The 19,143-nt window shown below is 40.8% G+C and overlaps 1 protein-coding gene across 1 annotated transcript in view; it reads left to right on the forward strand.

Moving 5' to 3' along the window:
• The window catches only part of Ror1 (receptor tyrosine kinase like orphan receptor 1), a 345,026-nt gene extending 332,869 nt beyond the window's left edge, over positions 1-12,157 (forward strand). The window contains exon 9 of the mRNA XM_048351478.1: positions 8,325-12,157. Coding sequence (XP_048207435.1) covers positions 8,325-9,752 — 1,428 coding nt within the window. The 3' untranslated portion in view covers positions 9,753-12,157. The remainder of the gene's footprint in view (positions 1-8,324) is intronic.
• The last annotated feature ends 6,986 nt before the right edge of the window (positions 12,158-19,143 follow it).

Raw genomic sequence — 19,143 nt, forward strand, 5'->3', positions numbered from 1 at the left:
CCTGGGCAAGAAAGTTTATAAAACTCATATCTAATTAAACACTAAAAAGCTGAAAGTGAGCTGTGGCTCAAGTGGAAGAGCACTAGCCTTGAGCCCAAAAGGCTCATGGACAGCACCCTGGCCCTAAATTCAAGCCCCAAATCAGCAAATCAAAAAAAAAAAATCTGCTGCTGTCTGGGTGCCTGTTTCGAATACCTATCCTTATCAAATGTTACCACATTTCATTGCTAATGTCCTCAATTACTTTTCTTCTGCTTAAAACTGTTGTGTCTCAAAGCTTCAGCTTCATTTTGGTATTGACATAGGCCTCTTGGGACTCACTGATAACATCATTTAATCCAGTGACCTTTTCCAGGTCTTCATCCTCTTTCATTTCTCTGGGGCATTTGCTATTCTCCCCCATCTTGAAATACTGTTTCCTTTGGCTTTCCTCCTACCTCTCACATTCCCTTCCCTACATCTTCTTTTAATTCCCTACATGGGAAACATCCTCTCTTTCTGGCTTCATCTTCTGGCATCCACCTAGAGTCCCCACTTTGAATATAATAATTCCCCAACTTGGAAGAACAAATTTCAAATGACAAATTTCATCACAGCACCCAAGTGTCTGGGCCTAACTTACCTTCCCAGCCATGTTTTTCTCTTAGTCTATTTCTATGAGGCAGTTTGATCATCTTCAAAGAGCTAGGATTTAGAGGTAGAAAGATAGGATTACAAGTCTTGGCTCCATTGTCTACTGGCATGAGATCTTAAGCAAATAGCTTTCTTAACTCATCTAAAACTTTATTTTCTCACCTGTGAAGAAAGGATAAAAATATTACTTAAGAGGAATATTTTTGACACTGTTAAGATAGTGTAGCTGACACATCACCCATACTCAATAGCTAGAAATTACCATTATTTTTTGTTCTGATGATGATGACACATCTTTTAATAAAGCCAAATGCTAGGAGCAGGACCATATGTGCTAGAGAGGAAGCCGTAGGATCCAGCAGGCCACAGAATTAACTGGAGTGGAAACAGAGACAAGATAATCTTAGCCAATCTTAGCATAAGTTCTTCTAACCCACAGCCTACTCACACTCTGGATAAAGCCCTTCAAGGTGGAGAGGTAGATGCCAGGGAGAGCACACCCCTGTCTATAAAAGCTTAGCTTCTAGGAAAAGCAAGTCTTACAAATGGAAATTATTAATGGATTGGTCTGCTTCAGCATGACAGTAATGCTTCTTTAGCTCAAATGAATCTCCACAGTAACCTATGAAGTCACTACTAACTTAAGCCTGATTTTTTTGGAGTAAAGAAAACCCCCCAAAGCTTGAGATTAAGATTTTCCCCATTCTATAGGTAATCAGAGACATAGCAAAAACCCAAACTCAGGTCTGCCCAGGTCCAGAGTTCATGGACACTCTCTTTGATTACTACTGCCTTAAATTTCAGACTGGCTAAAACAGGAGCCCAAGTTTGGAGGACATGATGGTCAGTCAAAATCACTGGCATCTGTACTATCGAAAAGAACCTCTCCCACTGATGTTATATAGAAACTCCACCACAGAATGAGCCGTGGTCACCACTAAATACAAAGAGAAAAGAAATGTTTCTGAAGCGAAGTAATTTCCAGAGAAGTACAGCTGAACTCTGAGCAAATGTGGTGACATACAGGTCAAAACTCCCTCTTGCATTTGATTGTATAAGCCAGAAGGCTATACTCTTGGAACATGTGCATAACCACCCAAAACAAAATGGTTGTGGCCACTAATTAAAATGAAGTCATTTCTGGTTATGGGTGGAATCAACTGGTTCACCAGTCTAACAGTTTGCCTGGTAACCAGAAAAAGGCACAAGAAAAGAACTTGAGTTTTCCAATTAAGCAGATCCATGACAACAGTCAAGTTTACATAGTAAGAAATCTCACATATTCTCGTGTCCAAACCAGAAAAAGGGACCATTGCTAGGTTTGTTTACGCAGCCAGCAACTACCATAATTGCTAACCTGAATAAGATCTGTCTCAGAAATCAGAATTTCTTCAACCTTGAATATTCCTCTAGAACCCCAATTCTTCTCATGCTTTTAAACAAGGAACTCTTTGGGTATCAAATTGAAACTCTGCACCTCTTCCCAGAGAAGTGCTCTAACATTGGATTGAGACACACTTGTATTTAAATCTTTGCAGCATTTCATAATTACATGTTTTAAGGCAACTTACTTAGCTAATAAAAGTCTTAGTGTCTTGTTTTTTTTTTTTTTTTTTTTTTTGGCCAGTCCTGGGCTTTGGACTCAGGGCCTGAGCACTGTCCCTGGCTTCTTTTTGCTCAAGGCTAGCACTCTGCCACTTAAGCCACAGCGCCACTTCTGGCCATTTTCTATATATGTGGTGCTGGGGAATCGAACCCAGGGCTTCATGTATAAGAGGCAAGCACTCTTGCCACTAGGCCATATTCCCAGCCCCGCAAGTCTTAGTATCTTAACCCACAAAAAGGAGAACTTTTATGTCTCTCTGACCATTGTGGGAAGGAGGAAATTTGTGACCAAGTACTTATATCAGAGGCAGACGGGAACATAGCATACAGGTTTAGGGGTTGGAATTGAGCACCTGTCAACTTGGGACCACTTAACAACCTTGTCCTGAGTATCTCTATCTAGGGGACTAGTCATAGTTACATGGGTTACCCCATCTCATAGGGTTAGTGTGACGGTGGCAGGGGTTAGTATGTGCAAAGTATTTATAGCCTAACAGATTAGGATTAGATATACATATATATTCATACATACATAGGTATAAATCATAACCATTATGATCTTAATATTTTCGGAATGGCAAGTATTCAGTATATGGCACCTATTAGTAGGTTCATGTTAGAAACATCTGGGTAGGTGTTGTGTCTTTTCTTCATGGCTCCTCACACACTACTATGTATATATTCTCTTCAGTAGATGGCAAGTACAGGACTAGTTGACCACCTGATGCAATCTGCTATTACACTGTATCTAGAATGCCTGGATCTCCCTGAAAATGGATGGTATGGCTTACACAATAGACTTCTATTTCAGAACTTTGAGTCTCATTAATACAGTGCAGGAAATAAACTCTTCCAGCCAATCATCCTTGCACTTTTCTTCAAACTGGCATTTCTGAAGCACCTCTTTAGGCAGAGTCTTACTTCTATGCATAGCCAGGCTCTTTGGACTATAGTCATTACTCTGAGGGATCAGGGTTCCCCCACCCCCCCCAACCGATGCTAAGTAGCTCTCTAACCCAGAAAGACAGCTCCATTTATATCAGAAGTTTTCAAAGTGTAGCCTCCAGGCCAAGAGCCTCCCATTCACCTGAGGGCTGTCAGAAATGGAGAATCTCAGACCTACGGTGTCAGAAACTGTGGGAGTGAGAGCTGCCAGCATTCCATGCCTGCTCCATAAAGACTCTGCTGGATGGTATTCGAGATCCAGAGAGAAGTCAGTCTCCAATGGGTACAGATTTCCAAAGAAACAATGCTTCCGAAGACATAGAGGGCCTGGTGACTCCCTCCTTCCACATACATCATGCTACCAAAAGTACTCTCCTCATTTCAGTAGGGCCACTTTCCCTCCCATCATTCTGATAAGTGGGGATAAATGCCAAAACACAGAGCTGGCTCTTCTTCTACAGATACTGTCTCCAGCTAGAATTTGCTTCCAAAGAAATGCACAGGAGATTTGTTTTGTTTCTTAAAAGCACAGCCAGCCTGGTCACCAGAACATGGAAAATTACCTGACTGTGAGTGACTGGACCTGGTGGAAGAGGTTTAGGGGGACCCTGTGAACATAAACTTCTGTCCTTGTTCAGCACTTGCTGTTAGAGTGCCCTTCCTAGCCAGAGCACAAAGCTGGTCTCCATTTCCCCACCTAAAGGTAGCTCTGCTTGTTATCTGTGCATTTACTTCAAGCTGGACTTCAGGCAGAGCAGTCTTTCCCATACGGGGTAGAGGTGAAAATGTGTAAGCAGTCTTCAGGATGTATGAAAATGTTGGTAGCAGTCACAAAATACACACCTCATTTCTTAGGATAACCACTTATATAAAGTGAGCAAAAAAGAGCAAGTTAGTAGTCATGTGCTGTAATGGAAGCTCATTTCAAATATGCCATCATCTGAGGTAGAATTTCACTAAGGTAGAAAGAAAAAGTCATCAAGGTGACCTTTCAAATCCATCTATAGCCACTTCCATATTTAAAATTTTTTCACATGCTAGTCATGGTTCATTGATACCATATCTAAAGTTAAGCATCAGAAAGGGGTTGCCATCCACTGTTTAGTGCTCATCCCCACCCCAGTGAAAGGCCACCAGTACCATCCTGACTTCTCTATCTGGTATTTACCCATCCTTCGCCACTTAAGACTCCCTTGCATCTAAGTGACACACCTGAAATGTTTTTCCTTGACTTTCCTTCCTCACAGAAGGAGAGCACTTAATACTGTAATGCAAGCCTAGTACTGGAGAATCACAATTATAATCCTAGCTACTAGAAGGCTGAGATCTGAGGATCACAGTTCAAGGCCAGACTGGGTAGAAAAGTCTATGACACTCTTATCTCCAAATAATCAACAAAAGCTAGAAGTGGAAATGTGGCTCACCTAGTCAAGCACCAGCCTGGAATAAAAAAAGACCAAAGGAAGGCCTGAGTTCAATATCCAGTATCACCACACATAGAAAAAATTAATGAAATAATTAAGTTAAAAATCAAATAAACTCAAATGCAGTTTCTTCTAAGAGAAGAGGCACCATCCGATCTCTGACCAATGTATCAACTTCTAACATCAACTTTTATGCCCCTCCCCATCCAAAATTATATCATTTTTATAAACTGCTCTGCGGCAGATGTGTGTTTACTTTGAGAAGTAAAAATGTTAACATTTAAACTGAAAGCCTGTTTCAGCTTTAAGGTACTTAATTGCCTTACAGCATATAATAAACGGAGCCCATCTTGTCATTCAACTAATGGAAGCAGTGATAAAGAGATGGGAGCCTGGGACCCTATTCATCCCACTGTGCCTTTGTACTTGGTTTACGTTGGCAACGTGCCTTGTGTGTATTTTACACTTCTTTACATTTTGTACATCCCTGTATGACAAATACTTGTCAAACAAAAACTAAACAGATTTATAACCCCTTAACTTGAAATGAGCCAAAATTGAACTGCCAAAACTTTATGACTTCATTCTCTTTCATACTTTTCCACTGCATTGGTTCAAACAGACAAACCCTGCTCAAGGTCAAGCAGAGGTCATTTCACTTTCATTACTAAAATATAATTTACAATATGCCAGACCTAAACAAGTTTAGCCTAAAGGGTTTGTATAATGTAAACCATCTGTTCCTCAACAATACAGCTAATTTCCTGCTACACTGTACAGTCTGACTGCTTCTTTAAGAGGTTTTATGATTTTTTAACTAGTTCAGGATTTATGTAAAATTTAAAAATGAGTCTGTAGTTAAGACTTATTTGTCCCAAGTAGCTTGAATATTTTAAAAATGCAAATTACAGAGCCAATGGCTCCCCTGAAACCAAGCCCTGAGCAGGCTTTCTCCCTCTGGGTGGTGTTTCTGCTCCTGCTGCTGCACAGGTGTTCAAAAGAAAGTTTTGTAAAATCCTGACATTTTCTGTTTTCTGTACACCTTCTCAAACACTGTCCCAAATTTGGTTTTGAGTGGCTCTAGAAAACTTTACCTTCTTCTATAGGTTGGAGAAGATCTGGGGGTCTATGCTATCTGGCCTATGGGTATTATTGAGATACAGTAAGATATACTTTGTGTTTGTGAACAGGGAGGGGGAAAAACATAGCCACACCCTGTAGGCTGACCCCATACATCTTCACCACCTCTAAAAACTGTGTCCACCTGGGCCTGCTGGCCAGCATCCTTCTCAGATTTCAAATGGAATGGTGCAGCCCAGCCCACCAGACCTTATAGATATGTGCAACTCACTTTGGGCTCTCTTGAGAATTCTTCCTTTTAGCCCCTTTCTACATCTGTAAAATGAAAAAAAGATAGAGTTCCTCTTCTAAAAGCAAATATAAGAAAACTAATTGGCTTACCTCAGTGAAGGGGAATGCAGCCAGCTCCAAAGACCCGGGACTATGCATCAGACTGGTGCCAAGGTTCTGTCCACTCCTTTTCCGCTTCCTGTTCCCAGAAGATTGGCCTGGTTGTCTCTGTTCCATCTGCTACATTCAATATTCCATGTGATTCTTTCTGCCTCCATCCAAGTCTCACAGAATTCTCAGAGGAGAGGCCAGAGGCCACTCAACTTGTCACCGGCCCTCCTCAAGGCTCCAAAACAAATTCTTTATTGTGTTTTAGGAACTTAAAAAGGAGAGACAGAGGGGCTGGGGATATGGCCTAGTGGCGAGAGAGCTTGCCTCATATACATGAGGCCCTGGGTTTGATTCCCCAGCACCACATATACAGAAAATGGCCAGAAGTGGTGCTGTGGCTCAAGTGGCAGATTGCTAGCCTTGAGCAAAAAGGAAGCCAGGGACAGTGCTCAGGCCCTGAGTCCAAGGCCCAGGACTGGCCAAAAAAAAAAAAAAAGGAGAGACAGAGGGAGAGAGGGAGGGAGAGAGGGAGGGAGGAAGGGAGGGAGAGAGGGAGGGAGGGAGAGAGGGAGGGAGGGAGAAAGGGAGAGAGGGAGGGAGGGAGAGAGGGAGGGAGGGAGAGAGGGAGGGAGGGAGAGAGGGAGGGAGGGAGGGAGGGAGAGAGGGAGGGAGGGAGGGAGGGAGAGAGGGAGGGAGAGAGGGAGAGAGGGAGAGAGGGAGGGAGGGAAAGATAGGAAGAAAAAGAAGGAAGGAAGGAAGGAAGGAAGGAAGGAAAGAGAGAAAAGAAGGAGGAAGGAAAGGAAAGGAAAACAGATTAACAGGAAGAAATATAATCATACTCCTTAAAAACAGAGGGAATTGGAAGGAGTGACATTGACCAAGATTGTACTCATAATGTGACTTGCTGAATTGACTAAAATTTAAAAGAATAGGCAATTATATAGGACTCTCTAGAACTACCTAAGGCTGTAAATGTCTCTAAATCATTTGTATTTGCTTCACTTCCTGGATGGCTTCCCTTATAAGAACAATTTAGAATGATTTAAAGAGCACTTATTAGGTGAAAATTATTTTGCAATACACTGCTATATTTAGTTCTACTGCAACTGTCCAAGCTGAGTTTCATAGATTTAGAGAAATTAAAAATTCACTCAAGGCCAGCAACTAATATAATAGCCCTCCTCTACAAGGTTGTTAAATGAGTTAATATTTGCTAAGTACTTAGAGCAGTGTCCAGCACAAATACTATGTTAGTATATGCAGCTATTATTAACAGAAAGAACAGTTCTAAGATGCCAAACCAGATTTGGATGGCTCCAAAGCTCACTTGGTTTTAATTACATGATACTGTCTATGGCTTCATTTCAAACAGTGGAAGAGGAGGTGTTGGCTTTCTAACTCATTTTATCAGCCTAATGTCCTGTGGGCTTATTTCCTAATTCCAATCTTCCCACACAAAGTCTCCTAACCTTCTCTATCTCTCTATCATCAAAAGCCTGGATAGTCTACAGTGCGGTTCAAGAGATCATCACTTCACTGGATGCATGTACATCATTGGCAGACATTATTATTGAAATCCATGATCTTAACATCATGCAGATAAAATTAAGTAAAATCATCCAAATGCTACCTTTTCTGTTTTTATTCGCATAAGCACTGTTTTTCTTTTTCACGTTTAACTGCAAAATAAGGCTTTGAAGACTTTTCCATATCAGTATACCTTCCTTGTTCTCTGTCACAAATATAGGACATCCTATTTACTACTTCTGCCATTTCATTCATTCATTCATCCATTTGTTCTTGCTGGGAGGTTGTATCCAGATATTTATGCACAGGCAAGTATTCTATGACTGAACTATAGTCCCAACTCCTGGTTTTGTCAGATTGGCTTTAACTCATGATCCTCTCTTGATCTCCCTAGGTGTGAGGATTCCAAGCATGCACCATCACACTGGTCTCCATCCACCCTAATTTTTATTCTTTGCTTTTTGAGAGTTTCCCTGACATATAGCATAATGTTTTAGTAAGTTTCCTCTAGAGGAAGCATTTAGATCATTGCAGTGCTACATACAATGAATAGAACCAAATGAATAAGCTTGGATCTACAGAAAAATATAAAAAAAATACCATTACTCTAGATGGAATAAATATTCTACCTATTAATAGAACCTTTTCTCAGTGTCCCACTCCTCCTTTCATATGTCTGGATGTCTCACTTGAAATTTTTTAAGCTATTTTTCCCTTTCTTTCATACAGAGCAAAGCTAAAGAGCTGCCTCTTTCTGCTGTACGGTTTATGGAAGAACTGGGTGAATGCACCTTTGGGAAAATCTATAAGGGCCATCTCTATCTCCCAGGCATGGACCATGCGCAACTGGTTGCCATCAAGACCTTGAAAGACTATAACAACCCCCAACAATGGACAGAATTTCAACAAGAAGCCTCCCTGATGGCTGAACTGCACCACCCTAATATCGTCTGCCTCCTGGGTGCTGTCACTCAGGAACAACCTGTGTGTATGCTTTTTGAGTATCTGAATCAGGGGGATCTCCACGAGTTCCTCATCATGCGATCCCCACACTCTGACGTGGGCTGTAGCAGCGATGAAGATGGGACAGTGAAGTCCAGCTTGGATCATGGAGATTTCCTGCACATCGCAGTCCAGATTGCAGCCGGCATGGAATACTTGTCTAGCCATTTCTTCGTGCACAAGGACCTTGCCGCTCGCAATATACTAATCGGAGAGCAACTTCATGTGAAGATTTCGGACCTTGGGCTCTCCAGAGAAATTTACTCGGCCGATTACTACCGGGTACAGAGTAAATCCTTACTGCCCATTCGTTGGATGCCGCCTGAGGCCATCATGTATGGCAAGTTCTCCTCGGATTCCGATATCTGGTCCTTTGGGGTTGTCTTGTGGGAGATTTTCAGCTTTGGACTCCAGCCATATTATGGGTTTAGTAACCAGGAAGTGATTGAGATGGTGAGGAAGCGACAGCTCCTACCGTGTTCTGAAGACTGCCCGCCCCGAATGTACAGCCTCATGACCGAGTGCTGGAGTGAGATACCTTCCAGAAGACCCAGATTTAAAGATATCCACATCCGCCTTCGGTCCTGGGAGGGCCTCTCCAGTCACACCAGCTCCACTACTCCTTCAGGGGGAAACGCCACCACACAGACGACCTCCCTCAGTGCCAGCCCAGTGAGTAATCTCAGCAACCCCAGATTTCCCAATTACATGTTCCCCAGCCAGGGTCTCCCACCACAAGGCCAGATCGCTGGCTTCATTGGCGCCCCAATACCTCAGAACCAGCGCTTCATCCCTATCAACGGATACCCAATACCTCCTGGATACGCAGCTTTCCCAGCTGCCCACTACCAGCCAACAGGTCCTCCCAGGGTGATTCAGCATTGCCCTCCTCCCAAGAGTCGGTCACCCAGCAGTGCCAGTGGGTCAACCAGCACTGGTCATGTGACCAGCTTGCCCTCCTCCGGCTCCAATCAGGAAGCAAATATCCCGTTATTACCACACATGTCCATCCCAAATCATCCTGGTGGAATGGGCATCACTGTCTTTGGCAACAAATCTCAAAAACCCTACAAAGTAGACTCAAAGCAGCCATCGTTACTAGGAGACTCCAATATCCATGGGCACACTGAATCTATGATTTCTGCAGAACTGTAAAAGGAACAACTTGTACAAATGTGGTATGCAGGACGGGTTGGAAAGCCGTAGGAAAGATTTATATGCAAATTTTTTTAATTAAAGTAAGGTTCTCACTTAGCAGACATTACAACAGTATCTTCTGTGAAGTTTAACTGTGCAAGCAGATCAGGAGAAGAACACAGCATGGGGTTTTTACTCCATCTGCATACGTGGCATTGGGATCAACACTAAACACTGCAAACCAGTGAAAAGGAAAAGAACCTTGTGATTAACTAGCAAACCAAAAAGCAAAGTCAAGTGGTGCTTTGTGTATTTGCCTTTGGTCGCCATGACTGTTTCTCTCCCCCAAAATGTATATACCGTAGCATTTGTCTACCTGCTGTCTTTTCTTCAGGACAAATGTTCAGGAATTTATGTTTATTCCATTGAGACTCTATGCATATATGAATGGAAGCGATATGCAGAAGCAAGGAAGATACTTTAGGCCAAATTTGAACTCTTGGATGGAAATGAGCCATACACAGGACATCTACCACATCTTTGGAAGTCTGCTCCATAGCGAGGCTTCTTTGGAAAGGTGTACAATGTGCCTCTTGGTGAACCACCTCTTCTGATCATGAAGGCCTTTTCCACATTTCTCTTTTCTCAATGTGTTTACACAAGCCCTTAAAAGATTGCATGGCATAGGATCCTAAGAAAGCTAGATGTGGATGCTGGAAATGATTGTCAATGGATCATTTACCCTGACACATTAGGAATGAGGTGCCAAAGGAAGCACCGCTGGGAAAATGGTCCCTCAGCCTAGCCCAGCATCCATAGGAGAGGAACAAGCTTCTCATGGATATAGCCTCCACAGGCACTTCTTTGGGCCACCAATAGTGACAACTAGAGGTGTGGCTGCAGAGAGTACCATGCAGGCCTTGTAGCCATGTTTCTAAATTGTCCTAGAGTACTTAAAATCAGTGAACTCTAGAGTACCTAGTATCAGTGAACTCTAGTCATAGAGGAAATCCTGTGATGATACCAATACTTAGTAAATTTGAAGTCTGTTCATTCTCTCTCCTTTCTTTTTATACCTCTTTTCTTTCCTCTCCTTCCTTCTTTCCTGCCCTTTTCTCCCCCCCCTTCTTCCTTCCCTCCTCTTTTTTCCTTTTAAGATGGAAATGTTCACAGATTTTGTTCTAGCCCCAAGAATTATAAGAATTTATTCATAGAGCTAGTTGAAATCCAAAGATAAGGCATTCCATTTTGTGAAACATGACAGCATTTCCAAAACCTAGCACTGAGTTTTCATTTCAGAAGTTATGGAGAACTGAATTTTTTTAAGTTGGCAAGCAAGTCACATAAGCCTTTCTGCTTTCCCTAGAGGGAGATAGCAAGTCCATCTCTCCTGGTCTGCCCTGGTGTTTACCTGCTCAACATCTCTGCCAACTTCAGAATACTTAGGAGTTTCCAGTTCTATATGCAAGGGATTTTTATATTTGATATTTCTCTTGTTAAAAAAAATAACTCCTTTTATTCTAAGGACAGTGTCTCTACGTCTCGTTTTTTTTGTTTTTGTTTTTGTTTTTGTTTTTAAGCTATAAGTGATTTGTAGACTTACAGGACCTCACATAAATCCTGGAAATATTTCATGAGGAGAATTAGGAACACCTTGATGTTTCTGTTTTTAAAAATACAATAAGCATAAGGAAATAGGAAATCTGAGAAGTCACCAAAGTGTACTGCAAATATTCCAAACCTAAGTCTTCAAACAATAAGCGTGAATACTTCTAGGTACTGTGAACTCAAAGAATTGGCTATGTTCAGATATAGTGGGTAATAAATTTAGTCATATTTTTGTGGCATGATTAAGCTGATTCAGATGGTACATTTTTTAAACTTTAGGTAGAGGAGATTATTTGTAACCTTTTGTTGCTATGCAACTGTTTAATGATGATGCTTCAAACCACAGTTTTGTATATCATATGACAATCATTTTTTTCCAAGAATATTTATTATTTTAAGTAAACAGAATTTCAGTGAATCTGAGTTTTTTGTAGGAATCCCTTAAAGGGAAATTAGCATTCCATGAGCCAGTAAAATACTTTCTCTTAAAAAAAAAGTAATACAGTTAAAAAATAAATTCAAGTTAGTTTTTTATAAAGAACTGTAACCTTTGTTTTAAACATTTGTAATAACGAATCAATTTAGATGAGCAAACTAAATTTCAAACCACTTGTAATTGTATATTTTATATTAGTACTGTGATATTACATAATGCAGTCCCTTTTGTATTAAATAGTATTTTTTCACAAACTGAGAATTCCCTTTTGCTTTGTTGACAATGTTTTGTAAGATGACTTTATTTTCAGATTTCTCTTTGCACAAAACTATGTTTATTGTTTGTATCACAAAATATATCTCTGCATTTTTATATCTGGTCTGTTTTCTTGTTTCCTTTGTCTTTAACTCAATCTAGATTTTCTTTGAATATATATAATGACAGTATTCAGATAGCTCATCTTACCATATCTTCCCTTATTTTCACTGCATGCATTTAATCACTGTATTACTTAATGTTTGATTTGTTGTGGGCATTTCAAATAGAAAAACATGGGCTTGTAATGACCAAGAGATGATTTTTATATGGAGGATATGTACATTTGTATTTCACATGCCAGAGGATGATATTAAACACTGATTATTTTATGCTGCTGTTTATTAAAAAATGTTTACTATGAACTATTATTTCCTGAATATTGCTCTCATACAGGTATTTGGGAATTTTGATATTATTTCTCATATTGATTGATATCTTATACCATGAGGAATAACAATTCCACTTTGCTTTGCTGAAATGATTTTTAAAGTACGCTGTAGAAATAGACTTTGTGTCTGGGAGTGTAGCTCAGTGGTAGAGCACTTGCTTACCATGCAGGACACTCTGGATTCAATCCCCAGTACCACAAAGGTAAAATAAAAGTCTTAGAAAGACTTTTGCTAGTGACCATAGGTGGAAGGAAGAATTCCACTGATTTCATAACCAAATACTATCTACCTATATAAGGCAAGCTTTGAATGTTTAATATTAAAATCATATATTGAATAATTACTTTACAATCAATGGAATGTAAAAAGAAATAGAAATAGAAATCGAGTTGCATTCTTTTCTGCCTTAATGTTCCCATATGAGCTTAGACAGCCACTCTCATGTTTTAGGACTCTAAAGAAAAAAATGCTTAGATTCCAACCATATTGATAAATGAAATGGAGTCATTTTGCAATTATCACAGCTTATCTTTATGACTTATTTGCTCGAAAGAAAAGAGTTTTCCATCTGGCAATTAATGTACACTGTCAAGAAAAATGAGTATCATTATGAAAATTCAAAGAACTTGCCCATTCCTCCTATTTAATACAGAAGAGATACAATTAAACCTTCAGGTTCTTATCCATCTGTTTTGGGTACAGCTCTTGTCACCACCTCAACGATCAAACTCAATAAAGCAATTACCCACATGGTAGTGAGACCCCTGTCAGGTTGGGTTTCTTCCTCTTGCTTGAATTCCTCAATCTGCCCTTCACTCCCATTTCCTTCTTACTTCTCTCCAGGCTCCTGACCCTCCCACTGTCCCTAAAGCTTTCAACTCTGAGATTTTCTTGATTCTCTTAATTCCCTAATCACTAACATCTGTAAGCTCCTAGCATCATGTCTCATGTTGTCTACTTCTAGGCACTGATGCTGAATACAGAAGAGTTCTCTGTCTATATACCTGCAGAGGCAAGGATGACTACCTATTGGTATTTCTGGAATGGAGTTCCTAGAGCAAGGTCCCAGCAGCACAAAGGAATTAGTTAGAAATGCAAATTATCAAGACCCTACCTCTAAGTATGAAATAGAATTCTAGGCAGGGGGCTTGACATTTTGGGTTTTAAGAAGTCTTCCAGGTGATTATGACACAAAAGAGACAGAACCAAATGAATTTAAAGACACAGATGGGGTGAGTGGCCACTGCATCCTTAGTCATGTAATATATAAGCATTTAATAGCATTATATTTGCTTTATTCTCTTTAAAAATTCAGCAATAAAATCTGTGCCCCTTGTTTAATAATTATATTCTGAGCCAAGTTGGGGTGTAGCTCAGTGGTGGAGTGCTAGCCTCAAGGTGAGGGAAGGAAGGAGGAAGGGAGGAGAAGGCTGGGGAGGAAAAGGAAGGGAAAGGGAAAGGGAAAGGAAAGGAGAGAAGAGGGAGAAGGGGAGGAAGCCAGACAGTGCATCAAGAATATACCTCTTGGGGCTGGGGATATAGCCTAGTGGCAAGAGTGCCTGCCTCGGTATACCCGAGGCCCTAGGTTCGATTCCCCAGCACCATATATACAGAAAACGGCCAGAAGCGGCGCTGTGGCTCAAGTGGCAGAGTGCTAGCCTTGAGCGGGAAGAAGCCAGGGACAGTGCTTAGGCCCTGAGGACTGGCCAAAAAAAAAAAAAAAGAAGAAGAATATACCTCTTAAAAATTCCAAAGTGATGCTAATGTACAGGTGTCACCGAATGTATCTGTGGTAGGAGACTAATGCAACTGTTTTTCCTGCGTACAAAGAATGAAGACTGGTTGATCCCTGTTGTGGTCAGTTTTCTTTTCTGTAAACAAGGATTGCAATATTAAGCTTATTTGTTCTGTCAAAAAAAAAAAAGGAATATACCTTTTATACTTCTAGCTCACCCAAGACCCACAACCTTGGATGTCTACAAGTAGGTGGATATGGACAAACTCAAAAGAGCAAGCATCTTAATATATCTTAAAAAAAAATTTTTTTTGTACTGATGGTTAACCAAGCCAAAAGAATCCTCCTTAGTGTTGTACCTTAACAGAGTTACTCTTCCTCTACAGAGAGACTGCTTCTCCTGCTGCAAATCCTGGGACTTGAGCTTCCTGCCACCAGCTGCACTCAGTGCTGCTGTCCATCCACGGCTGGCTGGGAGTTTCTCCACACAGGCCTGGCCCCCCACTGCCTCTCCAGGGATGATAACTCAGAGGGAAGACAGCATTGGCGATTCAGGGTGATGCTAGGGTGAAGCTCATACTCTTCTTAATTTGTAGTGGGTTTCTTTTCCCCAGCCAATCACTCAAATACTAAACAGGAAGTGTTACATTAGACAAGCAAGAGGGCAAAGGAATATGCATAACAAAGGCTTTGTTTTGTTGTGGGTTTTTTGCAGCCAAAGTACCACACTGAAGTTTGTTATGGTAAATGTCAAGAGTATGAAGACACTGAACTCCCGGGAGTCGGGTGGGAGTGAGGGAGAACTTTACAAAGCATCAAAGCACTCAAGGTCACTGTAATTCTCTTGGAAATTCGACTGGGAGAGCTTAAACACATGGAGATGTACAGGGAGGGGGTCTGCTGACATATTTATGACTAGTTGAATCCTCAGCACCCAAGAGTTGCTTATTCACAAATGAATACCATAACACTGGCAGACCAGGCTTGGCAAGATGTAGATACTTATCTATGTGAAGGAATATTCTCACCCAAGAATGGCTAAGGTAGAAGAATGATCTTAACTTTGATCTACATTGCTTAGACTTTAAAAGATCATAGCACAACAGACTGAAATTTTAAAAATAATTCAGAAATATTCATCTGGAAGAAAAGTCTATATATCAGTTTTATAATCTGTGTTCTTGAATGTAAATTTAGATACACAAAGCTAGAGAACTAGCTGCACAGAGCTGTAGATGAATGCCCAAGCTCTTCAATCTTGGAAGCCTGGGGACTTTGCGTCAGAAATAGATTTCACTCATGTCTGTCGGCAGAGGGGGTCTGGATGGCTACCCTGCTCTAGGCTCTCTGAAGGACAAGCAAGCTGTTCTCAAAGCACAAGGAAAAGAGTAAGAGGCAGACCTGAAATACAACTGCTCATTGCCAGGTGTTGGTGGCTCACATCTGTAATCCTAGCTACTCAGAAGACTGAGATCTGAGAATCGTGGTTTAAGGCCAGCTCTGGCAAGAAAGTCTGTGAGACTCTTCTCTCCAAATAAGCACCAAAAATGCCGTAAGTGGAGCTGTAGCTCAAGTGGTAGAGTGTTAGCCTTGAGCACAAAAGCTTGAGGACAGAGCCCAGACCCTGAGTTCAAACACCAGGAGCACATGGTGCATGTGCACACACACACACACACACACACACACACACACACACACACTTTATCTCAGACATGTTATATAGGTCATAGTGTCTCTGTCAACATAAATTCTGAGACCATAACTGACTATAAGACATAGACGTAATTCTCTACCTGTAGAAGGCATGATAAGTCACGGGTGGGACTCTTTACAGAGATCACTCATTTTTGCTCTTCCCAGAGGACCTCAGAGTTAGCCCTAAAATTGTCAACATAATTACCTGGACTACCTTCCACTCAGTCAGAATCAACATCAGAAGTGAAGTGTATTGGGTAACCTTGCATAAGAGCAATCGTTAACAAATTTGGCTGTTATCACAACTGTCTGAAAAATTATAACTTCTCAGGACCACCCCCAGAGTGTACCAGAAAAAAAGTCCCATAAGCTCTCCTATAAATTTCTCAGACAGAGCATACAATACAGCATCTAGCCCGCCCCACCCCCTCCCTGTTCCTGGGGCCTGCATGAGAGAATGTATGTATACAGCACATAGTCTTATGACTGCACTGGTACATGAGCTGGCTGAATTGAGTATGTGAATCAAACTCTTATTTCCTTATCTTTCACATGGTGTAAACATAGCATTGTGGTTAAAAATAAGGATTCTGGGCTAGAGATAGAGCTCAGTGCTAAATCATGTGCTTAGCTTCCGCCCAAGGCCCAGGGTTTGATTCCTACCACTACCAAAAAGGAATCTTAAAAAAAGTAATGGTTCTGATGTCAGACAGTTGAAGCTTAAATCTCTGCTTTACTCCTTGACAGCCATAGGAACTTACTAAATGAAACTTACTGTTTCTTCTCCTGAACAAGTAACAAATCCATAGAATTGTTATGAGATTTAAACAAGCTACTTCGTGTTAACTGCAGAGAAAAGTATCCGATACAAAGTTCTCAGAACATACAGACTATACAATTTCGTGATTTTCCTCTTATACCTGTCTCTCAAATTTAGAAAGAACATAGAATGAAGTATATAAATGTGTATGTGTGTGTGCATATATATACACACATATATAAATAAACAAAAGTAGCATAGTTGTTCAAAAAGTAACATTACAATTCATTGTGCTTCAAACCATTTTTATAAAGGATGAATTATTTTTTGGTGTGGTAAACAGCGCAAAATATTTTATTTAATTATTCATGCCTGCCCCATAATAAAGAACATTCGGTACTGGTGCCCAAGAAGTGGGGGTGGGCTTAGTTCCTCAATAACTTCCATCATCTCCCTTCAAACCACCCCTAGTAAATGGACGCTAAGTAAAAACAGCTTCAAGCCATCCCTTAAACCATATGTCATCTTTTACACCCCTTCCAAGCCGATTGCCACCCCAAAGCCTCTCCCACATCAAATTTCTGACATTCCCCCTGAGGGCAACTGACCCCCATGAGAAGGTATATTGAGCTGATGTATATGCAAGAAACCTGGAGTAATTGCAGCTCTAAACACCCATCCACACCCACTTCACAAGTCACAAGTGGACTTAGAAAACACAAATGCAGTATTTCTCAACCCATGGTGTTTTCCTGTGGGGAAATGAAGTGAAAGAGATTTGGTTTTCCCTAAACACTTTAGCACGTGTAAAGTTCCCAGGCTGATGCTGCATTACCTTATCACAGACACCTCGAGCATCTTCTCCTAATGTGATTCTGTGCATGACTTTTCAAAACGTTGACGCTGGGGGTTGGGCATCCACCTGTCATGGAAAACAAACTGGGGGCTTTCCAACAACCATGCTCCAAAGGCAAGTAAAACAGCTTTTACTAAATTGTCCTACAATTACCACTCCAAATAGGGCCTCTGTGCCAAAATTACAATGATCCAACGGTCTCTATTTGCAAGGGACTATCCTAGCTTTAACACTTAAAGGTCCTTTGTCCAAGGCATTACCAGAGTTTTGCTCACCAAAACTAATACAAATATAGACGCTGGATGCTGATGGCTCATGCCTGTAATCCTAGCTTCTCAGGAGGCTGAGATCTGAGGACTGCAGTTTGAAGCCACGCCAGGACACAAAGGTCTGTGAAACTTTTATTTCCAATTTACCAGAAAAAAGCCAAAAAATGGAGCTGTGGTCCAAGTGGTAGAGCACTAGCCTTGAGCTCTAAAGGTTCAGGAACAGTGCCTAGGCCCTGAGTTCAAGCCCAGGTACTGGCACAGAAACACATAAAAATAATGAAATGAAAGACAAAAGGTACTGATCCTGAATTCTTCATTATTGCTTAGACACAAATAGAGATGGTGATTAAGTGGTCCTGTATTTCAAGTGTCTTCTAAGGCTTGAGATTTTATACTTTCATTTTAGAATGAACACAGTCCTGAAATCTACAGGAGCACACAGCTTCAGCCAAAAAAAAAAAAAAAAGGAATCAAGTATTTCTTGAGCTGAGGTTTTTCTAAGTGAAAATACAAATTTTAAATGAGAAATTTTAGGAATTCAAGTCACTGAACTCTACTGCCCACCTCTTTCTTCCTGTTTGATCTTTGAAGATTGCCATTCAGTATTTTCCATGACATTTATATTGAAGGAATATAAGATTATTAAAAGCAGAGAAACTCAATATTGGGAAAGCACATCAAAAGGTCTTCAAGACAAAGACGCGATCATATGATTTGAAACCAGAGTGACTGGAAGCATGTGGGCTGCCTTCATTTCCTAGTTAACGGCATAGCATACGTCAAAATGGGATTTCAAACACTTCTCACAGTGGAGCTGACATTTGGTGAGCCTCTGCCTCCTTTTGCTCTGAGGATGGGAGTTCAAATCCAAATGAGGTTAACACTTTGTACTGGAACATATTCCTGGTGGAGGAGGAAAGCAGTCTTTTAGTTTAAGTAAAATGAAAACATCTGTTGGGAGTCCTGAGGGAAAGAATTATTTTTAAAAGAGTGGAGAGGGGAGGCCTAATTTGCAAGCTAGAGACAGCCTTAGTAATGCTGCAGATGTCAGACAATTACACCATCCCCTGCCTTCCACAACTAGGAAGACAAAGCTCTGTATGTAAGCATTAGTTTGATCTTTAGCTTTAAAGATTGCGTATCCTCCCATATCCCTTTACCCTGCCTAAATTCATATGCTAATAACCAGAAAGACAATCTAAAAAAATCACAGAACCAATCTCTGGAATAGTTTGCTCCAAACTAATTTTCCCTTGTGATAGATGTTATACACACACACACACACACACACACACACACACACACACACACACATTTCCAATTCTTTACACACTAAATCTGGA

Source organism: Perognathus longimembris, chromosome 7, assembly GCF_023159225.1.
Source record: "Perognathus longimembris pacificus isolate PPM17 chromosome 7, ASM2315922v1, whole genome shotgun sequence".
Classification (NCBI taxonomy): Eukaryota; Metazoa; Chordata; class Mammalia; order Rodentia; family Heteromyidae; genus Perognathus; species Perognathus longimembris.